This window comes from Barbus barbus, assembly GCF_936440315.1.
Source record: "Barbus barbus genome assembly, chromosome: 29".
Lineage (NCBI taxonomy): Eukaryota > Metazoa > Chordata > Actinopteri > Cypriniformes > Cyprinidae > Barbus > Barbus barbus.
Genome location: NC_136757.1, coordinates 2,540,712 through 2,565,053, shown reverse-complemented (window position 1 = coordinate 2,565,053; position 24,342 = coordinate 2,540,712). Strand labels below are relative to the sequence as shown.

Here is a 24,342-nt window from a genome sequence, read left to right as displayed (position 1 = left end):
ACTGTAAATTTATACTCCATTGTTATTGGATCTCTTTCAATACTTTCACAATCTTTACTTTTTAAAATGATTTTGTTTCTGTATTTTTAAAATATATTTTTTATATTAACGCATTTTAATGACAGTATATTTATTCAACAAAAAATTATAATTTTTTTATTTTTCAAAATAAGCAGAAAATAGTACAAACTTTGCTAAAGTGATTGTTTTGAACAACTACTAACTTAGACATTTTTTTTTTTTAAAAAGCATTATTTTAGCTGAAGTATTTGTATCAATACCGTGTGTGGGGTAAAAGGCCACCTCATACATTTATAAGATTTTTAAACAAAATATACAACTTGAATGATTTATTTTCACACAAAATCTGTTCCTCCATTAATATTCAGTACACGCATATATATATATATATATATATATATATATATATATATATTTTTTTTTTTTTTTTTTTTTTTTTTTTTTCCTGCAATTATACATTTTTTCTTAATGTGTGCCTTTAGCCCCGTTGGACCCTATAATCTAGATAGCATAAATCTTAATCAGGTTTAACACCATATTGAATTTAACACGTCTATATACTAGATAGTAATAACTAGGTAATATTTAGTATATGCACATTGTAATGTCAGTGGATCATGGGCTCCAGCTGTCAGGATTGTGGACTGTTTTGTGTGTGTTTTGCTCCCCGTGTGACCCAGTTTCCCCATGTTAATTGTGTTAATTTGATCCCAGGTGTGTCTCCTTAGTTCCCTGATCATCCTATGTTTAAAAGCCCCAGTCCTTCTATGAATGTTTGTCGGTCGTTGAATTGTCTTCCCTGTCCGTGATGTGTTTCCTGTGCCTCCCATGCTCCTAGTTGGATTAAAGATTCTCGTGTTTGTGAATTCCTCGTCTCCTGGTCTCCGTGCTCCCGGGCAGAGTTGTAACAGAACGACCGACCAAATACAGATACCTTCCGTTTTGTTTTCCGTTTTTACCCAGTGTTTTTCTTTCCGTTGTGACCCATGGATCCCTATGTCTGGCCCGAATTCCTCCTCCTCCTGCTGGAGCAGGGGGACCGATCTCTCGAGGACCATACAAGACTGTTCCTCATGTTAGCTAACGCCACCAGCTACCCGGACGACGTGCTCTGCTCTTTCTATCATGGAAGCCTGAACATCGCGTGCAGAGCGCTGTCGTCCGAAGATGGTCCTCGAGAGGATTTCGCCGCTTTTGTGGAGTGGATTCTGGTGAGAAACGGATCGCCTCTCACAGTCTCCTCAGAGGATGATCTCGCCAGAACCACTCCAGACCCAGAGCCCAGCCCACCATCTCCCCACGGTGCGGAGCACCAGCCCGAGCCCACCGATGACGGAGAGCCATTTCCCGCCGCGATCTGCGAGCCAGCGCGAAGCCGAGCGACTGAGCGGATGATCGTCCCGGAAGTAGAGCCCAACCCGTCAGACCAGGTGCGAGAGCCGGCGTCAGTGTTCATCACGAGGGAGCAAGCCGTGGACGGTGTGAGCGCGGAGTGGAGCTCCGCCCCCTGCACCGCGGCTGAGGGTGAGCTGAGGAGAAATCTGGGACTGCTGGACAGAGAGGGGGCGTCCGACTTTCCCGTGCCGGCTCCCTCCAGCCCTCCTGAGTTCCCGCTGGTTCCGCCCAGCCGTCCTGAAGTCCCGCTGGTTCCGCCCAGCCGTCCTGAAGTCCCGCTGGTTCCGTCCAGCCCTCCTGAGTTCCCGCTGGTTCCGTCCAGCCCTCCTGAGTTCCCGCTGGTTCCGTCCAGCCCTCCTGAGTTCCCGCTGGTTCCGTCCAGCTCTCCTGAGTTCCCGCTGGTCCCGCCCAGCTCTCCTGAGTTCCCGCTGGTCCCGCCCAGCTCTCCTGCGTCCCCGCTGGTCCCGCCCAGCTCTCCTGCGTCTCCACTGGTCCCGTCCAGCTCAGCTCTTCCCGAGCGCCCCCAAGTGTCCGCGCTTCCAGAGCGCCCTCCAGTGCCGGCTCCACGCACGTGCCCTCCAGTGCCGGCTCCACGCACGTGCCCTCCAGTGCCGGCTCCACGCACGTGCCCTCCAGTGCCTGCTCCTCGAAGATCCCCACCCTCCCACCCACTCCTGCCTCCTCCACCGCTGTCGTCTGGCAGCCCCCCCGCTCGCCCTCAGCCCTCTATCGGTACGGTGCGAGCCCCGTGGGTCTGCCATCCTCCAGCGTTGCCGGGGCTGGAGTATCCCTTACTTCCGCCTCCAGCCTCCGAGGCCCGGACTCTGCCTCGGTCCGTAGACCCAGTGGCTCCACCTCGGCTCCTAGCTCCCTCGCCTCCACCGTCACTCCTCGATCCACCAGCTCCACCGGGCTCCCTCGTCCCTCCGGCTCCGCCTTGGTCGGGCGTCGACCCGCCATCGCCTCTGGACTCCTCTCCTCTGGCTGCGCCTCGTCGCTCCGTCCCACCGGCTCCGTTGGGCTCCTTCCTCCCTCCAGCTCCACCTTGGTCCTCAGTCGCTCCGGCTCCGCCGCGGATCTCCGGGTCTCCGCCTCCACCTCGGTCACCAGAGCCCTCGGCTCCACCCTGTCCCCCCGGATCCTCGGCATCCCCCTGGCTCGTTGGCTCTCCGTCTCCGCCTCGGGCTCCTCCACCACCTGCTCCGCCGCCGTTGGTCGGCCCCCTGGAGTCGGCGGCCATCCCTCCTCCATGGCTCCTCCCTCCGTCGGCTCCACCTTGGGCCATTTTCACGGCTGTGGCCTGGGTCCAGCTGAGCGCCTCCTGCTCCGGGTCCTTCCTGTCTCTTCCCTGGCTCCTCCCTCCTTCGTCACCGCCTTGGCCTCTGTCTGCCGGCCCCCTCCCGGGTATCCGTCCTCCTCCTGAACCGCCTCCCTAGTTCCCACCCGCCCCTCCCCTTTGGATGTTTCTACGGTGCGAGGACGCACCTTCCGGGAGGGGGGCGATATGTCAGGATTGTGGACTGTTTTGTGTGTGTTTTGCTCCCCGTGTGACCCAGTTTCCCCATGTTAATTGTGTTAATTTGATCCCAGGTGTGTCTCCTTAGTTCCCTGATCATCCTATGTTTAAAAGCCCCAGTCCTTCTATGAATGTTTGTCGGTCGTTGAATTGTCTTCCCTGTCCGTGATGTGTTTCCTGTGCCTCCCATGCTCCTAGTTGGATTAAAGATTCTCGTGTTTGTGAATTCCTCGTCTCCTGGTCTCCGTGCTCCCGGGCAGAGTTGTAACACCAGCGGACTCTGGATCCTCTAAATATGTTTTTTCTTTCGCTGCTGCAACCTATTTGGGGTCTTTTGGCACAGTCCTATTTGGCTGCTCACTTAAACGACTTTAAGATATTAATGCTTCAAAACAACATGGATTGTGAAGGAGCTGCAGAAATAAAATAACTCGAACTGACTGATTTTTTTGTGCAGGTTCTTGGTTATTTTGACTATGCCTTCACGACTATATTTACAGTGGAGATCTTGTTGAAGGTAAAGACTCCTGTCTTATTTCCATCTGCACACTATACAATATGACTTTAACTCTCTTACCTGCTCTAGTTTATAAAGGTGTGCTTTACTAGTTTCTCATTTGGGGTTATTGAGTTGGACAGGAGTTTACAACCCAAATCACTTTTATTGATTACTGTTTCTATTAAATCTAAATGTAATAAATACAATTTGAAAGAATTTGTTTAGCTTCAAGCAGTTTATTCACTCGTCTTTGTGTTCATCAGATGACTGCGTTTGGTGCTTTCCTTCACAAAGGAGCTTTCTGCAGAAATTACTTTAATTTGCTGGATCTGCTGGTGGTTGGAGTCTCCCTCGTTTCCTTCGGCATACAGTACGTAGCTATCCCGACACGCATTGCTGGATTATTTCATTCTGTACATTTGAAGTCAGTCACTGTGCTCATGTTCGGCAGATCGTCGGCCATTTCAGTGGTGAAGATCTTAAGGATTCTGCGTGTGCTTCGACCTCTGAGAGCCATCAACAGAGCCAAAGGACTCAAAGTCAGGCACTGCTATCTCTGTTTGACAAGTATAATGTGAAGCTCACCAGATATAAAAGATTGTGAAGATCTGGGTAAAGGTGCTACAGTATTGGTAATATTCAGAAATAAGGTGGAGAGAAGTCACAAAAGTGGCAGCTGTGAGAGTATACGTCCTTTATGTGAACATATACTCAGACTTTATTTGGACATTATAGATGGTTGAAGGTGATATAATGTATTACTAATGAGTAACTTTGTAGTAACTTTGCAGCTACATGTCAACTACAAGTCAGCGTATTAGTAGTCTGTCCGTTTAATATCTGCTACATTTTTTATTTTGATAGTGAATCTACTCATTGGGGCCCATTAAATTAAATTAGTATTTCATTGACATTCTTTTTTAATGCATTATTTCAAAATGCTTTGATAACTGAACAACAAGTTTGGACACTTCCTGTATATTTAATGCAATGAACTCTTATAAATCAAAATATCAATCAAAATTGACTCCTTTAGAAGCTTAAAACTCTTAGGGCCAGATTTACTAACCATCTTTTGGCGTTAAAATAGTACTGTCAGGATTGTGCAGTCATGAATTAGCGCTGAAAAGGCGTGGACAGTTATTTTTGCGCCTGACCTTATTGAATATGCATTTGTAGGAGTTTCTCTTTCAGACGCAAAATTTATGGGAGTATTAAAATGAATCACACAACGCAATTTACTAACATTTACGCTCGTCAAATTACTGGTATTTTTGCCATATTTAATGCCCAAAACAGCATGTCTTAAAGTTTGCGCTGCTCTTGGTAGATTGCGCTGGTCATTATGGAAATGATCTGCTGCGTCTGTGTTCTTTAATGTGTGCATTGTCAGTAAATCACACGCAGAATTTTCCCTTCCCATCGGCGCATTATGGAATTGTGCTCTAACGCTAATTTGCCCTGTTTAGTAAATCTGGCCCATAATCCCTTACCGGGTTAATTGTAAAATGCACAAATGAACACAACGTTTTTCTCTTATTTCTCTCTCTCTGCCAATGCAGCATGTGGTTCAGTGTGTGTTTGTGGCCATCAGGACGATTGGGAACATCATGATTGTCACCACACTTCTTCAGTTCATGTTTGCCTGTATCGGTGTGCAGCTGTTTAAGGTGCCCCAGCAAAGCAAGATTTCACATTTAACAAGTGCTATTAACAAGCAGTTTTCAATGTTACATGGTGAACATGTTTTGTCCTCAGGGGAAGTTCTACCGCTGTACTGATGATGCAAAGACAAGTCCAGAGGACTGCAAGTGAGCGAATGAAGTGTTTTACGGTGAATACACAGTGTGTGCGTGTGTTCTACCATCTTTTGTCTTTCTAGAGGGACGTATATCGTGTACAGTATTGGTGAGACGGCACTGCCACAAATGCGTGAGAGGATCTGGCACAACAGTGACTTTAACTTTGATAATGTGCTGATGGCTATGATGGCCCTCTTCACCGTCTCAACATTTGAGGGCTGGCCAGCGTAAGACCACATCGCACGCACACACACAGGGTTATGTACCTTACCCCCGAAATAACCCCTGCCACACACACATTTCTACATCTTTCACAAATGATTGCCTCTAAGTTTTGTTAGATTTAATTAGCTTCTGGTGACAGTTTTGTCTCCAAACTAAAGCTAAGCAAACAGATATACACACGCACAAATAAGAACTGTTCCCAAATAAGACAATAAACCAACAAAAGCTAAAAATATGAATCCTAAGAACAATAGATAGCTTTTATGCCTAATTGTTATTGTTAAATTGGCAAACAAACATTAGAAGCCATGATTCGAAGTATGATTCTAAAAAAATATACTATTTCTTAACATACTTAACTGAAGTATGATTCCTCGCAGAGCTGCAATTCCAGCTTTCAAACAGAGATGGCGACAAAGAGGCAAAACTTACGGATTGCAGCTTTAAGTGTACTTTTTAACAAGGGTCTGCAAAGATGTGACTATAAAACAGTACAGTATGATTATAGCAGCTGCCTGTGTTTTATGAATACAGTACACATCTGCATTTGACCGATGTATATGTGATAGTAAATGGTTGCTAGAACTGTGCTGTAAGTATTTTAATATCACATCATGAATCAGTGGTTCTCAACTGGTGGGTAAATTAAAATAATAAAAACTAGGTAATTATGTACAGTTATGGCAAAATAAATAGACTGGATTACTTCCCACATCTTTTGTTGAAATGCATTGGTCCATCGAGTGTGTTTTATCTCCTGCAGCCTGCTGTACAAGGCCATCGACTCAAACAAGGAGAACATGGGTCCCATTTACAACTACCGCGTGGAGATCTCCATCTTCTTCATCATCTACATCATCATCATCGCCTTCTTCATGATGAACATTTTTGTGGGTTTTGTCATTGTCACGTTTCAGGAGCAGGGCGAGAAAGAGTACAAGAACTGTGAGCTGGACAAGAACCAGGTCTGCAAGCTACAGATATTATTCTGATCCAGCTAGGATATGAATGAAAGACGAGGGTGTGCGTTTTCTTGTGTTTTGATAGCGCAAGTGTGTGGAGTACGCTCTGAAAGCCCGTCCGCTGAGGAGATACATCCCTAAAAACCCGTACCAGTATAAGTTCTGGTATGTGGTGAACTCCACGGGCTTCGAGTATGTCATGTTTGTGCTCATCGTCCTCAACACACTGTGTCTGGCCGTTCAGGTGAGTAGACATCAGCACTGTTACACAAACACAACACCGTCTTCAGAGAATAGGAAACCTATGGGCTGTTAAAAAAACGCTTTTTGACTTTCTCAGTTTGCGTAAATCCACATGCGGTTCAGAGTATAATTTTTTATCCACTTGTCTAGTACAAATATGTCGCTTTGTTTCATAATTACAGTGTATACATGTTTCTTTATTTACCCAAATAGAATGGAAGTGAAATGTGACAACATGCCCCGTTGGTGGGGCACTTTGTAACATGACCATATGACAGCTTAAAATGTTATCTCATCTAATGAGAAAAATATACAAGACAAACTAAAATGTTTGGTAAATAAAATAAAATTTACTTTTTCAAATAAAAAATAGCTTTTTTTTTAAGAATGAAAAAAAATCTAATTTAATCTAAATCTAATCTGGAGTTTGTTAATGAACACATTGCAACCATGCTTGGGACGCCACCTTGATCACAACACATAGCTATACAGAATAGTTGAAAACGACGTGGAGAAATAGATGAAGAAACACATTCAGAAAAAGATACACTCCCTTTCGGAATATAAGGGAAACAAGGGCATGTGCTCAGCACAGATTGAGCCCTACCTGTGCACGTGCATGCCCCCCTTAACTGGTACTGTTACCCTTAAGGTGTGCGCTCTACAGGTTGAAAACCCCAGCTCTATTCAAGCATATGCAATAATCCAGTACAAGTCGTGAGTTCTAGAGTAGTACACTTTTGGTTCTTTGGCGGTTAAGGAATAATTGTGTATTTTCTGTTTGGACCTCTGGAAACCATTTTGAACCATTTATGTGACATGATCTCTATGAATGAGTTTTAAGGACTGTAATATATTCCACATAAAAAAAATGATGTTCTTGTTTTTATTTTCTACGTATCGTACACAGCATCACGGTCAGTCACGTCTTTTCAATTATGCGATGGACATTTTGAACATGGTGTTCACGGGGGTCTTTGCAGTCGAAATGATCCTCAAACTGGTTGCCTTCAAACCAAAGGTAGGCCTTTATTTTGTCTGGCTATAATGCAGTGATGTCAGAGTGCTTGTGCCCCTGTCCTGTGATGTGTAACCCTTCTGCTCTCCTGTCCTCCCCGCCGCTGTCTGTCTGATTAGGGTTATTGTGTGGACCCCTGGAATGGGTTTGATGCTCTGGTGGTGATTGGCAGCGTAGTAGACATCATTCTGAGTCAGGTAGACCCCCGGCTTTCCTCTCGTCTGTCTGACCCTCACTGTTTCTCATCTTTTCTCACCTCTGCTAGTTGGCGCTGTCTGATTTTGTGTCTCGTCCTTCAGCGTGCTGTGTTTATGGATGTATCTGACACTCTTACCTCGGGGGGAATATGCTTTCAGGAAGTCTTGTTTTATACCCAGAGAAAACCATGGTTGCAGAATTTAAGCGACAGCAAAATGCTAAAACATGTCAGATCAGAAGCTATCATATGTGATTATATAGATATATTATAAATGTTTGTGCTGACTAATAAATAATATGGGAGTCTCACAATACCTTTCAAGAACATGTCATATTTGTCCCCAAAATCATCCTACCAGTGAAGCCTGTTTTAAGACCTTTAATATTTTTTTGCATTTAAATCCCAAATTCAGATGCATAAAAATCTCACTGTAGGAAAAAAGTACAAATTAGTTTCATGTACTTAGTTTACAATATTTATACATCACTGTAATATGTATTTTTCCTTTAATTTGTAAGAAATACTGTTCAGTCATCCAGTTATTATTGTAAAATAAATAAATGAAGAAAAAAAGAAAGAAAGCCCGATAGGGTGATCAGGGCCCCGTTTTTCATATGTGGAACTAGATAACTCTAGGATTTAGATCCTGCATTCTTTAGACTTCAGAGTTGTTGTCACAGTCGCAGGTCCTTAAGCTCAAAACGTCTTGAGATCAGGCTTATTTCACGTGAATAGGATTAGATTGCAGCTTTTTAAGCAGTGGTGATACTAAAAGTCTGTCCCAGTCTCTGCTTCTTTCTTACAGGAGCACCCTGTTGAAGCGCGGGGCAATAATAGCACTTCATTGTCAAAATCTAAATGTTATTAGCATAAACATTATCTAAATATAATAATAATAATTCTGAAAAGTCTGAAAATTATTATTAAAAATTACCTGATAATTCTATTGGCGATAATTAATAGAATGTAATTAATACCTAAGCAAACTGTAGGCATTTATTACATTTTAATGAATTTAGTTTATATAATTATATAAACTCACAAAAACCACAATCAATCAATCAAGTGACACGTCTGGACACATTACAGTACATGTCTTGCAGATGTCAGTGCAAAAGGTTTCCAATTTTTATTTTAGGATTTTAAAGGTGAAATGTGAAATGGTCATGTTATTATGAGATTCATCATATAAAACATGCCTGTTATGAATAAATACCAAATACCCAGACTGCCTAGCAGTTGTTATTGTAGGATGTGTCTCAATCTGCTCCCTAGTTACAGTGCACTGGTTAGGTACAGTAGTTGGCCATCAGGAATGTCCCATTGTCAAAAATAACACAATGCCCCACAAAAAAACAGCGAGTATTGGTTTCTCACCTTGATCACTTGTAGGAAATTGTCATGCCATCGTGTCTTGTTCAGTCTCTCAACTTGATAGAACTGGAGGATGAGCACATGATGACATTTCATGACTTTTATAACAGCTGCGGTATAAGAAAGAGGCACGATAAACAAAACAAGTCCAAATGTTTAGTGGTTTAAGACTCTGATATGCGTAGCGGGGAAATAGGGAGTCACACAACAGTGTGTCGCTCTTTCTGTGTGTGGCTGCAGCATCATAACTCTGATTTTCTTCTGTCTTTTTCTTCCCACTCTCTGTTCCTTTGTCAATTCATCTCTTTCTTCCAATCCTCCTTTCCTCTCTCATCTCTCTGTTTCGCTGGGTGTCCGCAGCACTATTTTGCCGATGCATGGAACACGTTCGATGCCTTAATTGTTGTTGGTAGCATCATTGACATTGCGATCACGGAGATCAATGTAAGTAAAAGCATGATCCAAGCCCAGCATCTCTGTCTGTTTTTGTTCAAATATTAAAGGTGAAGCTTATGTGGGCCATTTTCAGGAGAGGTGCCATTTCTTTCCACATCTTATTACTGATACAAACAGAAGGAATGTAGTCACAGTATTTGATCAATGAAGCGATCTTTTCAAATACAATGTTTGTTCTTAAGCTAAATATCAGCCAGCTGCCAGTCGTAATATTTTAAATGAAATTATCTCATCCTAATATTTACAGTTATCGAAATGTGCATTTTTTTCCTGGCCTTTTCCCCATTATTTCAGGAGGACAGTGCAAGGGTAGACAGGGAGCATTAGAGGAGGAGCAATAGCAAGTGGTGTGGGAAAAGACCTAAAGTCTGGACCCACACTAGGGTGTGCTAAAGTGCTACTGCGCTGTATGTTGGAGCACTTGCCCGCAAGGCTGTGACTGACTGTCTCTGTAATTTTTGTTCATCCATCTGTCACTTGAGTATTGAAATTCGATAATTTTGAACACCTGAGCAGTCCAGATGCACTAAATAGACAAAAGTATAGGGACACCCCTTCTAATGAACAGGTTTGACTACTTCAGTAATTTCCATGAGTATAAATCTTAATGTTTAAGCATATAATCATATTCTAGGGAATTGTGCGCTTAAAATTTTATAGCAACAGTTTGGACAGGACCCTTTTCTATCATAACATGACAATGCCTCTGTGTATAAGGCAAAGTTCAAAAAGAAATGATTGAGTCAGTGTGGAAGAACTTGACTGCTCTGCAGAAACCCAGGTGAACACCTCTGCTGTGACTTTAAATGCAGACCTCAAGCCAAAAACTCATCACTAAACACCAATGACTTGTACATACTGTAGCAGGCTGAAGAATCACACGACAGCTGCAGGTGCAGTAAATGCCCCGGAGGGGTGTTTATTCAAACAAACAAGTGTGGTGAGGTGGGTGCTAACGTGTCCGGTGCTCCAAGGCAGTGCCGCGTGATCCCTTCCTTTGGCCGTGGGTGCTTGCCGTGCAGTGGCGTGGTGTTTGAAGTGATGGGCCGATCGGTCACTAGCTGCTACCTGTGGGGTAGAGAGAGATTGGACACAAGCGTTAGTCACCATTCGTTGGGAGTCGTTGCTCACCGGCGTGTGTTGCAGAGAGGCTTTTGTAGCTCTCTGGTAACGAGTGTCAGCTGTGACCGATCAGCCCGTGATGACGGCGGCCAGGTGTTCCTCCTTCGTTTCCAGGGCGACGCTGATAGGTGCTCGGGACGCTTCTCACACTCCCCCCCCCTAAGCGACGTCCTGGTCCTGCGGGAAGGGGGGAGGACGGGGAACGAGGGAGGGGTAACCCTTGACAGACCTACGAAAGCTGTCCACAGCCGCGAGAGTCCGTCAGCGTTGGCATTGGCGGTCCCGGCCCGATGACGCACGTCAAAGTGGAAGTCCTGGAGCGCCAGGAACCAGCGAGTCACTCGGGCGTTGGTGTCCTTGGCCCGGGCCATCCACTGTAAAGGGGCATGGTCAGTAAAAAGGGTGAACTTTCTGCCGAGGAGGTAATACCTTAGCTCCAGGACTGTCCACTTGACGGCCAACGCTTCTTTCTCCACCGCGGCGTAGCGTTGTTCGGTCGGGGACAGCTTTCGGCTGATGTATAACACCGGGTGTTCCTCACCGTTTTGGACCTGGGAGAGGACGGCTCCCAACCCAGTGTTAGAGGCGTCGGTCTGTAGCAGGAAGGGGCGGTTAAAGTCAGGCGCGCGCAACACCGGTTCCGAGGTGAGCGCTGCCTTCACTCGACGAAACGCTTCTTCCTCAGTGGGTCCCCAGGAAACCTTCTCCGCCTGCCCCTTCTTGGTCAGGTCTGTCAAGGGGGCTGCTAAGGAGGAGAAGTTAGGAATAAAGCAGCGATAGTAGCCCGCCAGACCCAAAAAGGCTCGTACCTGTGTTTTTGAGGTGGGCCGTGGGGCCGAGAGAATCGCTGCCACTTTCGTCTCTTGAGGTCTAATCAGTCCACGGCCCACCCGGAAGCCGAGGTACTTGGCTTCAGGTAGAGCCAGGTGACATTTTTTTGGGTTGGCGGTAAGTCCAGCCCGACGTAGCTCCATAAGCACCCTCCGTAAGCGCTCCAGATGGTCTTCCCAGGTCTCCGAGTGAACCACGACGTCATCCAGGTAGGCGGCTGCATACTCCTGGTGGGGCCTTAGCAGGACATCCATCAACCTTTGGAACGTCGCGGGAGCCCCATGAAGCCCGAAGGGGAGAACCCGGTACTGCCAGTGCCCAGATGGAGTGGAAAAGGCGGTCTTCGGTTTGGCTTGCTGCGACAAGGGTACTTGCCAATACCCCTTCGTGAGGTCCAGAGTGGTGATAAACCGGGCTCTCCCCAGACGATCCAGGAGTTCATCTACTCGGTGATGGTGTACGGACCCTGCCATTGGGCGAGGAACTTACAGGCGGTAGTCGGGACTAGGACAAGCACGTGGTCTCCCGGCTGGAACTCCCGTGGTTGGGCCGCCCGATCGTAACGACGTTTTTGGGCTTCTTGGGCCTTGACAAGGTGCTCTTTGACGAGGGGCATCACTCGGTCAATTTTCTCCCTCATGTCTCGGACGTGCTCAACGGTGGACCGATGGGCCGCGGGCTGCTGTTCCCAGGCCTCTTTGGCCACGTCGAGCAGGCCACGGGGTTGACGTCCAAAGAGGAGCTCAAAGGGGGTGAAACCGGTGGAGGCCTGGGGAACCTCTCGTATGCCGAAAAGGACATATGGTATCATTTGGTCCCAATCACGGCGATCGTCAGCAGCCACGCGACGGAGCATCTGCTTCAACGTCTGGTTGAATCTTTCGACCAGCCCATCGGTCTGCGGATGGTACACTGTAGTGCGCAGTTGTTTCACTTTGAGGAGGCGACAAAGGTCAGCCATCATCCGGGACATGAATGGGGTGCCCTGGTCGGTCAGGATCTCCTTGGGGATGCCGACCCGGCTACTAAGCAGGAAGAGTTCCTGGGCAATTGCCTTCGCGGTGGCCTTTCGAAGGGGGATGGCTTCCGGGTAGCGGGTCGCATAGTCCACGATGACCAGGATGTGCTCGTGGCCCCGGGCAGACTTAGGCAGCGGTCCCACCAGATCCATCCCTATCCGCTCGAAGGGCACCTCGATTATGGGCAGCGGAATCAATGGCGAGGGGGGAGGGGCCCGTGGCGCCGTTCGCTGGCACACGGGGCACGCCTGGCAAAACCGTTTCACGTCCGCCTCCAGACCGGGCCAGTGGAAACGGTCCCTTATCCGTTGGGTGGTATTCTGCGCGCCCAGGTGACCAGCCATCGGATGGGAGTGGGCCAGCTCCATTATCGTCTCCACCTTTGAACGGGGCACCACCAAGAGTTGTACTTCCTCCCCCCTTCGCTGGGCAACGCAGTACAGCAGGCCGTTCTGGACCACAAAGTGAGGGGTTGGGTGCGGTGGTGGTTGACTTTCCTTGCCTTCAACCACCCTCACTTGGGCCCAGCAATGTTTGAGCCGATCGTCCCCGAGCTGCTCCTTTACGAACGTTCCCCCTCTCCTGGCCTGTTGAAACACATCATAGAAGAGGTTAGAGGACTGGGAGGGGGACTCACCGTCTCTGGCGCTATCGGTCGTCATCAGGGCAGGTTGTCGCCGTCGGGGACCTCGGCTCAGCTTCCCTCGTCGGCGGTTCCCGGCTGGGCTGGCAGGCTGCGTAACGGCGGCGAGCAGTTGGTCGAACCCCGGCCAGTCCCGGCCGAGGAGGACGGGCACGGGCAGATCTTTCACGACCCCCACCTCTACGGGCCAGGTGCCCGGGCTAGCCGTGATGTAGATCTGACGGGCTGGAACGTGGCGGGTATCTCCGTGCACGCAGGTGATGGGAATCTGGGCCTTGGTGCCCGTCCTCGGGGGTAATACTGTTGGCTGGACCAAGCTCACCGCACTCCCGGAGTCCAGCAAGGCCTGGTACGTTCGGCCGTTGATCTTCACCCGCGCTTGCGGGGCTTCCGGCGGCAGCTCCTGGTGTACCACGCAACCCGCCAGCCAGGTTCTGCCAGGTGAACGCGGGGGATCCGTGGGCATCGGCTCATCCTGAATGCCGGGAACCGCGGGCCTGCTGATTGAGCGTTGGGTGCCCTCCGGCGCGCGTCGCTCCTGAAACACCCTCCGGGGAAAAGGCGGTGCTCGCTCCCCAGCCTCCCGTCGCTGCGTCGCTTCTGCCAGCTCGATGGCCTCCACTAGATCCCCGATGGTTTGCGGGTTCCGCATGCCGGCCGCCTGCCGAAGAGAGCGGGGGAGGGCCCGGAGAAAACGGTCCACAACCACTCACTCGGCCACCTGAGCGGCGCTAGGATCTCCCGACAACAACCAGTGCTGGGAGAGGCGTGACAGTTCGGCTGCCTGGGCGCGGGCTGGCAACCGGCTATTGTACTCCCAGGCGTGGAACAGTTGGGCTGCTGCAATCGGGGACAAGCCGACGCGGGCCAGGATTTCCTTCCGTAGGTCGTCGTAGGAGTCCACGGAACTGGTTGGCAGCGAGAAGTAAGCCTGTTGCGGCTCTCCAGTCAATAGCGGCGCCAGGATCCGTGCCCACTCGTCCCTTGGCCAGTCTTCCCGCGTCGCGATGGCCTCGAACATCTGGAGGTAATGTTCTACATCGTCGTGGGCGGTCATCTTCGGCAGGAGACGGGTGGCTTGAACTCGGGGGTCGGGCAGCGGAACCCGCTGGGCAGCAGAAACGCGCAGAGCGGCGATCTCACGCTCCGTCTCTCCCTGTCGAGCGGCCATGTGCTCGACAATTTGTTGTTGACGGATGCTTACTTCGGTGAGATGCTTTAATAACTCTTCCATGGCTGGGGAGTAGCTGCCGCCTGTGCGTGACTGGGCGGGGAAAGACAAAGAGGGGAAAAAAATTAGTTGGGGTTGTCGTGACAGTCGGTGATTCTTCAGCAATCTGCCCGCATTCTCCACCAGTGTAGCAGGCTGAAGAATCACACGACAGCTGCAGGTGCAGTAAATGCCCCGGAGGGGTGTTTATTCAAACAAACAAGTGTGGTGAGGTGGGTGCTAACGTGTCCGGTGCTCCAAGGCAGTGCCGCGTGATCCCTTCCTTTGGCCGTGGGTGCTTGCCGTGCAGTGGCGTGGTGTTTGAAGTGATGGGCCGATCGGTCACTAGCTGCTACCTGTGGGGTAGAGAGAGATTGGACACAAGCGTTAGTCACCATTCGTTGGGAGTCGTTGCTCACCGGCGTGTGTTGCAGAGAGGCTTTTGTAGCTCTCTGGTAACGAGTGTCAGCTGTGACCGATCAGCCCGTGATGACGGCGGCCAGGTGTTCCTCCTTCGTTTCCAGGGCGACGCTGATAGGTGCTCGGGACGCTTCTCACAATACACTATATGGGCAAATTTATTGGGACACCTCCTTCTTTAGAACAGAAAAAGGCTCTTCCAAAACTGTGGCAACAAAGATGGAAACATAATACATGCAATTAAAAATTGTATTTCCATCTCTGTTGCAACAGTTTTGGAAGTGTCTAAAATGACTGTATCCCATATGTACAAGTCATTAGTGTTTGTGATGCATTTAAAGTCACAGTGTTTATGGCAGTGACAACCATAGTCCTTTTGGTCTAAGGTTTGGAAATATAATTATTACTTGAAATACTTTTCAAAAGAATGAAGGCATGAAGGCTTCAGGCACAAATGGCACTGTTTTCTGAGAATTACTGTACTGTAATATTAGAAGTATGACATAAACACATTTTTACTGTTTAAAGTGATCCTATGCAGCTGAAATGAATTACTGATTTTTTTTCTTTTATGTGTTTAATATGTAAAACTCAGTATTGAGGGCAGTGTATAGGCATAATTAGTTTAAAATGAAGCACAACTGTATTTCATGTAATTCATCATGAGAAAGCTCAATAATTAGAATTTTTAATATATAATAAAGTATATATACTAAATATACACTAAAGCATGTGTGTATATATATTGACTTTAGTATATATTGCTATAAATACTATAGGTTGATTGTGAGTTTTAATACAAGCCCTTTGATTTGTTGAAGCAAACAGAAGCTGCTGAATTTGCAGTATAGGCAGGGGTAAGATGCCCGGTGTGTTGTCTTGAAAACAAGGTCTTTGTTATGAATATGGGACCATTAAGCATTTGTTGTTGGGAATGTGAAGCCTGCAGTGCATGCACAAACTCTGCATGAAAATGAGCAGTGAATGATGCAGAATGTTAAAAGACTCAGACGCACGGTCTGTTCACACACTCATCGCACACAATCCACACACACTGTGCGATGTGTGACAGAGACGCACTGAAGTAGAGAGTGGAAACACATTGTACCTCATTAAAATATACTGTCTTGAATGCTGTGTGGTGTTTTTCTCAGAACACGGAAGACAGTGCAAGAATTTCCATCACATTCTTTCGTCTGTTTCGTGTCATGCGCTTAGTGAAGTTGTTGAGCAGAGGAGAGGGCATTCGCACGCTCCTGTGGACCTTCATCAAATCATTTCAGGTACGCTCATTTCATAAAGAAACTTAATACATGACTGTCTGGAATCCTTTATTGTGATTGGTCAGTTTGGGCAAGTGCACAAATAATTTGACACAACTGACAAATTAACCAACAAAGCAGTGACACTTTTACATCTCCCATCACTCATTTCAGTTCATCTGTGCCATCTTAAGTCTCAAAATGGACATTTTTCAAATATAATGTAACTCTGTATATGTAATGTAAGCAATGATTTTCAAAAATCATTAACTTTTGACTGTGGTTAAAATGCTGAGCACAAAACAAAGCGAGAAGTTGGAAAAATCTTTTAAAAGAACCAAAAACTGGTAGAACAAATAGGAATATAATAGAAGTACATGTTAATTTGCAGCTACTGTAGATATTGTGTAGCCAAATTGTGTAGAGTTTTGACCAACAGCTAAAGGTCTGGGCACTATAGCAGCTTTCATTGGTGAATAACCACGCACTTAGACAGGCAGAGGCTGTCTCACTGGCAAATAAAGCAACCAGCCACAGCTTAGTTTGTTCAGCACAGGCGTCAGAACCATTTTATTATATATTAACCATTTTTAAGACCAGTGATATTGGACCGACTCACATTTACCGTCTCTAATTTAGCACATAGTCTGTTCATTTTTCAGTTCACTTCAGTCAAATCCATTCCACTTGAGGAATGCCCTAATAAATTAAACTCCATTTTGTGTTTTAGCTACAGCCTTGACCTCCACGCTGCCGCTTCCTCAAATCCATTCCAATTGGTTCATTCAGAATCCGCATAAATTAAACTCCATTCCTCGTTTTAACTACTCACTGTGACACAGCAAGGTCAACATCTTAGCATAAACAAAACAAGAAGCATCTTAGCATATCTGTGGCCTGTTGCGTGAAGATATCTAAACAAACATCTCAAGGTTACGTATGTAACCCTAGTTCCCCGAGGGAATGAGACGCTGCGTCAAACACTTTGGGAACACCTTCAGGCACAAAATCTAGGAAGGAGGGGGCCACTGACAGGGCCTTCAAATCTCTGACTCTCTTCAGTGATGTGATAGCTAACAAGAAGACAGTCTTAAGTGTCAGAACTCGATCTGAAACCTCCTTTAAAGGTTCAAAGGAAAAAAGCCACAACACAACAGAAACAAGCCACAACACAATGAAATTAGCACAACACAACGGTAACAAGCCGCAAAACAATGGAAACAAGCCACAACACAACAAAATTAGTGCAACACAATGGAAAAAAGCAAAAAAAAAAAAAGAGACAAGCTGCAACAAAATGAAATTAGCACAACACAACGGTAACAAGCCGCATAACAATGGAAACAGCTCACAACACAACAGAAACAAGCCGCAACACAATGAAATTAGCACAACACAACGGTAACAAGCCGCAAAACAATGGAAACAACTCACAACAGAAACAAGCCGCAACACAATGAAATTAGCACAACACAATGGAAACAAGGTAGGGTAGGTGAGGCAAGCGATAGCAAGCTAGCTTTCAAAGCAAGATACCACCCTCCCTGAATAATTACTTTGCAAAGCCATGCCTCCTCCAAAACACATGAGCACACTCTGTCAGAGCAGAGACTAACCTGCGGCACGATGAGAGACGCAGATGAGAGATTAGTGCAGGATTGAATGCAGCGCTGTCAGATTACCTCACATCTCATTCACCCATGAGAAAACATTACAGTACAAAGCGCATAACATTACAATAATAGCACCTTTCATTCTCGCTGGAACGCACTGATGACGTACAATGTCTGCACAAACAGGGTGCGCAGAGGTATGCAAATACATATTTTGACAGGCAGGCATGACATCCTATCGTAATGTTCGGATCGAACATTTTGATTGGACGAACATTTTATGGTCCTATGCCTTCCACAGAATATATAAATACATTTTTACAAAATTAATTTAGACCACTTAACTTAGTGATTGCTATCGGGATGTGAAGAGATTTTCAACCAGCATAACAAAACATTTTTTGTAAGCAAATCACCTTCCCTGCCATTAATAATGAAGATTGGTTGTTGTAATTTCCTCCTCTGTGTCTCCCAGGCTCTTCCATATGTGGCTCTGCTTATTGCCATGTTGTTCTTCATCTATGCTGTCATTGGAATGCAGGTAAATCATCTGCTGGTGCAATGTAGTAAACCTGTTGTGAATTATGATAATGTGATGATTTTATTATTTTAGGTGTTCGGGAAGATCGCCATGGTGGATGGAACCAGTATTAATCGTAACAATAATTTCCAGACCTTTCTACAAGCTGTGCTCCTGCTGTTCAGGTATGTTCATGAGGATATTGTGTGTTTGTGAGCATTGATGTTTCACTTCAGTTTAGTAAAGTGAGTATTACTGGAATGGAAAAAGCTGTACATTAATATTATCAAAGCAGTGTAAATTAAGTGAAATAACATCCACAAATACTAGTGTAAATGGAGTGAATTAGTATTAACTAGTAAAAAACGTGAATCAATGTTTTCATTAAGCATAGCAACACATTTATGCATTAAAAATATAACATTTAATCAGAAAGTAATACATTCTTTGCTCCATTACTAAGTTTTGTCAGGCTGTGCATCTCCTCCTTTTGAATACCAAATATACAAAATGTTAAATTTTTGCATGCGTGTTGGTCGGCTGTCTGCGATGAACAGTACCATATAGAGCAAATTCATAATAAAAGTTAAAATCAAAATGAATTTGCAAAATACAGGAAAGTCTTTCATTGGTTTTTCTCTAACTGTATGTCAGATGTGCGACGGGTGAGGCATGGCAGCAGATCATGTTGGCGTGTTTGCCTGGCAAACTGTGTGACTCTGAGTCCGACTATAACCCTGGAGAGGAGAAAACCTGTGGCAGCAACTTCGCTATCCTCTACTTCATCAGCTTCTACATGCTCTGTGCTTTTCTGGTACCTCAAAACATTTCAGCTTTTAAGAAGTGTTGCATTTGTATCTGCATTTGAATTTTTCCCTCTGCATTTAAACAGGCTCGTATAACTCCACTTCTTAAAAAACCCACTCTTAACCCAACTCTTTTTGGGAACTATAGACCGGTTTCCCTTCTTCCTTTCATTGCAAAAACACTTGAACGAGTTGTGTTCAACCAAGTCTCTGTCTTTCTCACACAGAACAACCTCCTGGACAGTAACCAATCTGGCTTCAGAAGTGGACATTCGACCGAAACTGCCTTGCTTTCTGTTGTTGAAGCCCTAAGACTTGCAAGAGCGGCTGACAAATCTTCATTACTCATCTTGCTAGATTTGTCTGCTGCTTTTGATACAGTCAACCATCAGATCCTCTTGTCAACCCTATTGAGAAAGGGCTTCTCAGGAACCGCACTCCAGTGGTTTGAGTCTTACCTCTCTGATAGGTCCTTCAAAGTATCTTGGAGAGGTGAGGTATCCAAGTCGCAACATCTAGCTACTGGGGTGCCTCAGGGCTCAGTTCTTGGACCACTTCTCTTTTCTGTCTACATGGCATCACTAGGTTCTGTCATTCAGAAACATGGCTTTTCATATCACTGCTATGCTGATGACACTCAACTCTACCTCTCATTCCATCCTGATGATCCGACGATAGCTGCTCGCATCTCAGCGTGTCTATCAGACATTTCTTGCTGGATGATGGACCATCACCTTCAACTCAACCTAGCTAAGACAGAACTGCTTGTAATTTCAGCTAACCCATCGCTTCATCACAATCTCAGCTTCCAGTTAGGCTCATCTACCATAACTCCTTCAAAAACAGCCAGAAACCTTGGAGTTGTGATTGATGATAAGCTGAATTTCTCAGACCACATTGTTAAAACTGCCCGGTCCTGCAGATTTGCATTATATAATATTAAGAAGATCAGGCCCTTTCTCTCGGAACATGCAACGCAACTCCTTGTTCAGGCTCTTGTTCTGTCCAGACTTGACTATTGCAATGCTCTCTTGGCAGGTCTTCCAGCCAATTCTATTAAACCTCTACAATTAATCCAAAATGCCGCTGCAAGATTAATCTTTAATGAGCCGAAAAGAACGCACGTCACGCCTCTGTTCATCAATTTGCACTGGCTACCAATAGCTGCTCGCATTAAATTCAAGGCATTAATGTTTGCCTACAGAACCACCACTGGCTCTGCACCCCTTTACCTAAATTCTTTACTTCAGACTTATGTGCCCTCTAGAAGCTTGCGTTCTTCAAGTGAACAACGAATTATTGTACCATCCCAAAAACACAGAAAAACACTTTCAAGGACTTTTTCATTAACTGTTCCCATCTGGTGGAATGACCTGCCCAACTCGATCCGAGCAGCCGAATCCTTACCCATCTTCAAGAAACGGCTAAAAACTCATCTGTTCCATCTTTACTTGACCCTCTAACTCTAGCACTATCTATTCTAATTGTATTTTATCTATGTCTTTTTATTAAAAAATAACAATAATAATAATAATTATCTGTACTGCGTTAGGCTAACCAAGACTTGTAATAGCACTTGCACGTTGTTGCTCTTTTGTTGGTTTTGATTGCTTCTTATGTCCTCATTTGTAAGTCGCTTTGGATAAAAGCGTCTGCTAAATGACTAAATAAATAAATAAATAAAATAAAATTTGTGTGCAATAATCATGCATCTACTCCTACTACTTCTTGTTCTTTTTCTCTTCAACATTGCTCTGTTTTCCTACTCGGTAATAATTGTTTTTGTTTTGTTATCTGACATAAATGATATTGCTCAGTTTTATTATTGTTCATTTTCTCCAGATCATTAATCTGTTTGTCGCTGTCATCATGGACAACTTTGACTACCTGACTCGTGATTGGTCAATTCTTGGACCACATCATTTAGATGAATTTAAGAGGATCTGGTCGGAATATGATCCTGAGGCCAAGTATATATCCAAAAGATGTTGTGCTTCTAGATCACTCTGTGTGTGTTTTGTTTGACAATGAATACTGTGTGTGTATCAGGGGCCGTATAAAACACTTAGATGTGGTGACATTACTGCGCAGGATTCAACCACCGCTGGGCTTTGGCAAGCTGTGTCCTCATAGAGTGGCTTGCAAGGTATAAAGCACATGCACATAGACATGTATGCATAAAAATGTGCAGAGACATACATTTTCCTTCTTAAAATACTAAGCAAGATTTTTTTTCAACTTAAAGCAGTCTCTCTAGGATTTTGCGATTGCAAAATGTAATGCAAAATTAAGCAAATTACGTTTTTCCCACCTGCAGCTTGCATTTTTTGTCTCATTTCCAAAATTTTTTGGCAAGAAAAACATTCCCTTTCAGTTGGTCACTTCAGCATTGTTTCGAAGTTCTGACAATAGGGGTTGCACTTGAGAGCCCAGATACCTCTCACATTACTGAGAAAAGGTCAATAAAATTGGCGTGCAGTGGTAGTAGCACAGGCAGTGGTGTCTTCCTTGGTCATACACAGATAAGTGTGGTTAGTGGACCCCTGGGTGCTTCGACGGCAGTCTTTAAGAGAAAAATTCCTCTGAAAGAGCAATTGCCCCAGATATCCTGGCATGAAAATGCCAGCGTGGCATTTTCTCACTTGTTCTGTTCTTCGGAGCTAATGCAGCATCTTTTACTGAGAAGAAGCACTTCATTCACCTCTCCAAAACCTCTGCATTGGATCTATAGCAAAGGCAGCGGCCTCTCCCTTGCTCATACATAAATTCTCGACAGTTAAGAAGTAGATGCATGCTGCCTTGACACAGGCCAGGTTCTATCCCTGGACACCCGAAACAGCAACCTCCATCTGTTCGTTACGGGGGACAGCCCCCCGGCACTGCATTGGCCCCTCAGCAGCCTGGACTGGCAGTCAAGCCTGAATAACAGCAATCTGGTCGCATGAAGGTGGCATCGCCAGCTTGCCATCAGCCTACTAAGAACCCTTGGAAGGCTTCAAAGTGATCCTGAGATGATCAACCCAGGGAGGACGGTCTTGCTTACCAGCAAAGCTCCACTTCCGACGGGGGGAAAGGAAGTGGATGCTGCATGGCACCAAATGTTCAACAAAAGAGCAGTTGCTTTTTCCCTGGGTTACACTGCCTTCTCATGGTTTGATGCACCAGGTCTGTTGTGAAGTCAGAAGGATGAACCTCTGCAAACTTGTGTACATCAGTGGCTTCATCAACACACCTGAGGAGCAAGGTCGGTGTTTCTCACCCATCACTATGCGTCATGATGGACACAAAGTCTTCCAGCATGGCACTGTATTTCCACTGAGGCCATTGGCATGGTGTCTGAAAACTTGGATAGCTCTCCCTATTCCGTCCCGCTAATTGCTCAGACCCCTTCGACTCAGCTACGCAATTTAGTTCACCAGGCGCCTGCCAAAGTTCAGTGGTGTTATTTCACCTCTGTATGAGGAGAGAATGCTGCTGTCCTTTGAGAGGAGATTGCTGTCCTTCTAGCAAAGAATGTGATAGAGCCTGTTCCCCTAGATGAGATGAAGAAAGGGTTTTGCAGCCCTTACTTCATTGTACCCAAGAAGGGTGGGGCTCAGACTGATTCTGGATTTAAGGGTACTGAACCGGGCCCTTTACAACGTGTACTTCCATGTCTCGATCCTTCAAAGGCACAGGCTGTTTCTTCATTTTGCCTTCAAAGGGCAGGATTATCAGTACAAGGTCCTTCCCTTTCGGCTGTCCCTGTCTACTTGCATCACCAAATTTGCAGAGGCTGCCCTTGCCCCCTTGAGGGAAGTGAGCATCCACATTCTCAACTACCTCGACGACTAGTTAATTCAAGCTCACTCTCGAGAGTTGGTGTGCGGACACAGGGACCTGGTGCTCGAGCACCTAGCCTGACTGGGGCTCCAGTTCAACTGGGAAAAGAGCAAGCTCTCCCCTGTGCAGAGCATCTCTTTTCTTGGTGTAGAACTGGACTCGGTTGTCATGACAGAACACCTCTCGTAGGGTTGTGCTTGTTCAGTGCTTAATTGCTTGTAGATGTTAGTCGTGGCCTAATGGTTAGAGAGTCGGCCTCGTAATCCAAAGGTTGCGGGTTCGAGTCTTGGGCCGGCAGGGATTGTAGGTGGGGGAGTGAATGTCCAGTGCTCTCTGCACCCTCAATACCACGACTGAGGTGCCCTTGAGCAATGGCTGCCCACTGCTCCGGGTGTGTGTTCACGCTGTGTGTGTGTTAACTGCTGTGTGTGTGCACGTTGGATGGGTTAAATGCAGAGCACAAATTCCGAGTATGGGTCACCATGCTTGGCAGTATGTCACTTCACTTCACTTCACTTCACTTCAAGTACAAAACAGTGGTCCCTCTCAAATACTTTCATAGGTGCCTGGGCATATGGCATCCTCAGCCACTGTCACACCACTGGGATTGATGCATATAAGACTGTTTCATCAATGGCTTCATGAGTCCCGAGAATGACGCTGTGGCACGTGTGGCCATCACATCAGATTGTCGCCATGCATTCAGTCCTTGGAAGGACCTTGCATTGCTACCGGCAGGAGTGCCCTTACAACAAGTGTCCAGACACAAAGTTGTGACAATGGATGCTTCCAACTCATACTGGGGCGCTGTGTGAAACGGGCATGCAGCTTTGGGTACCTGAACAGGTCCTCATCTGCACTGGCCTATCAATTGCCTGGAGTTGTTGGCTGTGCTTTCAGCCTTGAGGAGGTTTTGACTGTTGATTTAAGGCAAGCATGTGTTAGTCCAGATGGACAACACAGCAACAGCAGCTTATATCAACCACCAGGTCGCTGTTCGCTTCCATTGGGTCACAGCTCGCCCACCTTCTCCTTCTTTGGAGTCAGCAGAGACTCAGGTCTCTACAAGCCACTTACATTACCTTAATCATGCAGCGGACTCTCTCTTGCAACAGGTTACACTCCTTTTTCAGATGGTTCAGCTGATTTGGAGTCTATTCGATCAGGAACAGATAGATCTGTGTGCCTCGCAAGAATCCTCCCACGGCCCACTGTGGTATTGCTTGACCATGGCCCCTCTCGGCATAGACACACTGGTGTACAGCGGGCCCAGGGATCTATGCAAGTATGCGTTCCCCCCAGTGAGCCTCATTGCACAGACTCTGTGCAGTCAGGGAGGATATGGAATAGGTTGGTCCCTGGAA

At 46.1% G+C, this 24,342-nt stretch overlaps 1 protein-coding gene across 1 annotated transcript in view; it reads left to right on the top strand.

Annotated features, from left to right (window-relative positions):
- The window catches only part of LOC306848841 (voltage-dependent L-type calcium channel subunit alpha-1D-like), a 116,837-nt gene that overhangs the window by 63,930 nt on the left and 28,565 nt on the right, over window positions 1–24,342 (top strand). The window contains exons 21-37 of the mRNA XM_079383591.1: window positions 3,390–3,449; window positions 3,695–3,801; window positions 3,883–3,970; window positions 4,994–5,101; window positions 5,190–5,242; window positions 5,314–5,460; window positions 6,222–6,423; window positions 6,506–6,664; window positions 7,574–7,684; window positions 7,801–7,878; window positions 9,615–9,698; window positions 16,110–16,238; window positions 18,306–18,371; window positions 18,444–18,535; window positions 19,005–19,164; window positions 20,999–21,126; window positions 21,206–21,302. Coding sequence (XP_079239717.1) covers window positions 3,390–3,449; window positions 3,695–3,801; window positions 3,883–3,970; window positions 4,994–5,101; window positions 5,190–5,242; window positions 5,314–5,460; window positions 6,222–6,423; window positions 6,506–6,664; window positions 7,574–7,684; window positions 7,801–7,878; window positions 9,615–9,698; window positions 16,110–16,238; window positions 18,306–18,371; window positions 18,444–18,535; window positions 19,005–19,164; window positions 20,999–21,126; window positions 21,206–21,302 — 1,869 coding nt within the window. The remainder of the gene's footprint in view (window positions 1–3,389; window positions 3,450–3,694; window positions 3,802–3,882; window positions 3,971–4,993; window positions 5,102–5,189; window positions 5,243–5,313; window positions 5,461–6,221; window positions 6,424–6,505; window positions 6,665–7,573; window positions 7,685–7,800; window positions 7,879–9,614; window positions 9,699–16,109; window positions 16,239–18,305; window positions 18,372–18,443; window positions 18,536–19,004; window positions 19,165–20,998; window positions 21,127–21,205; window positions 21,303–24,342) is intronic.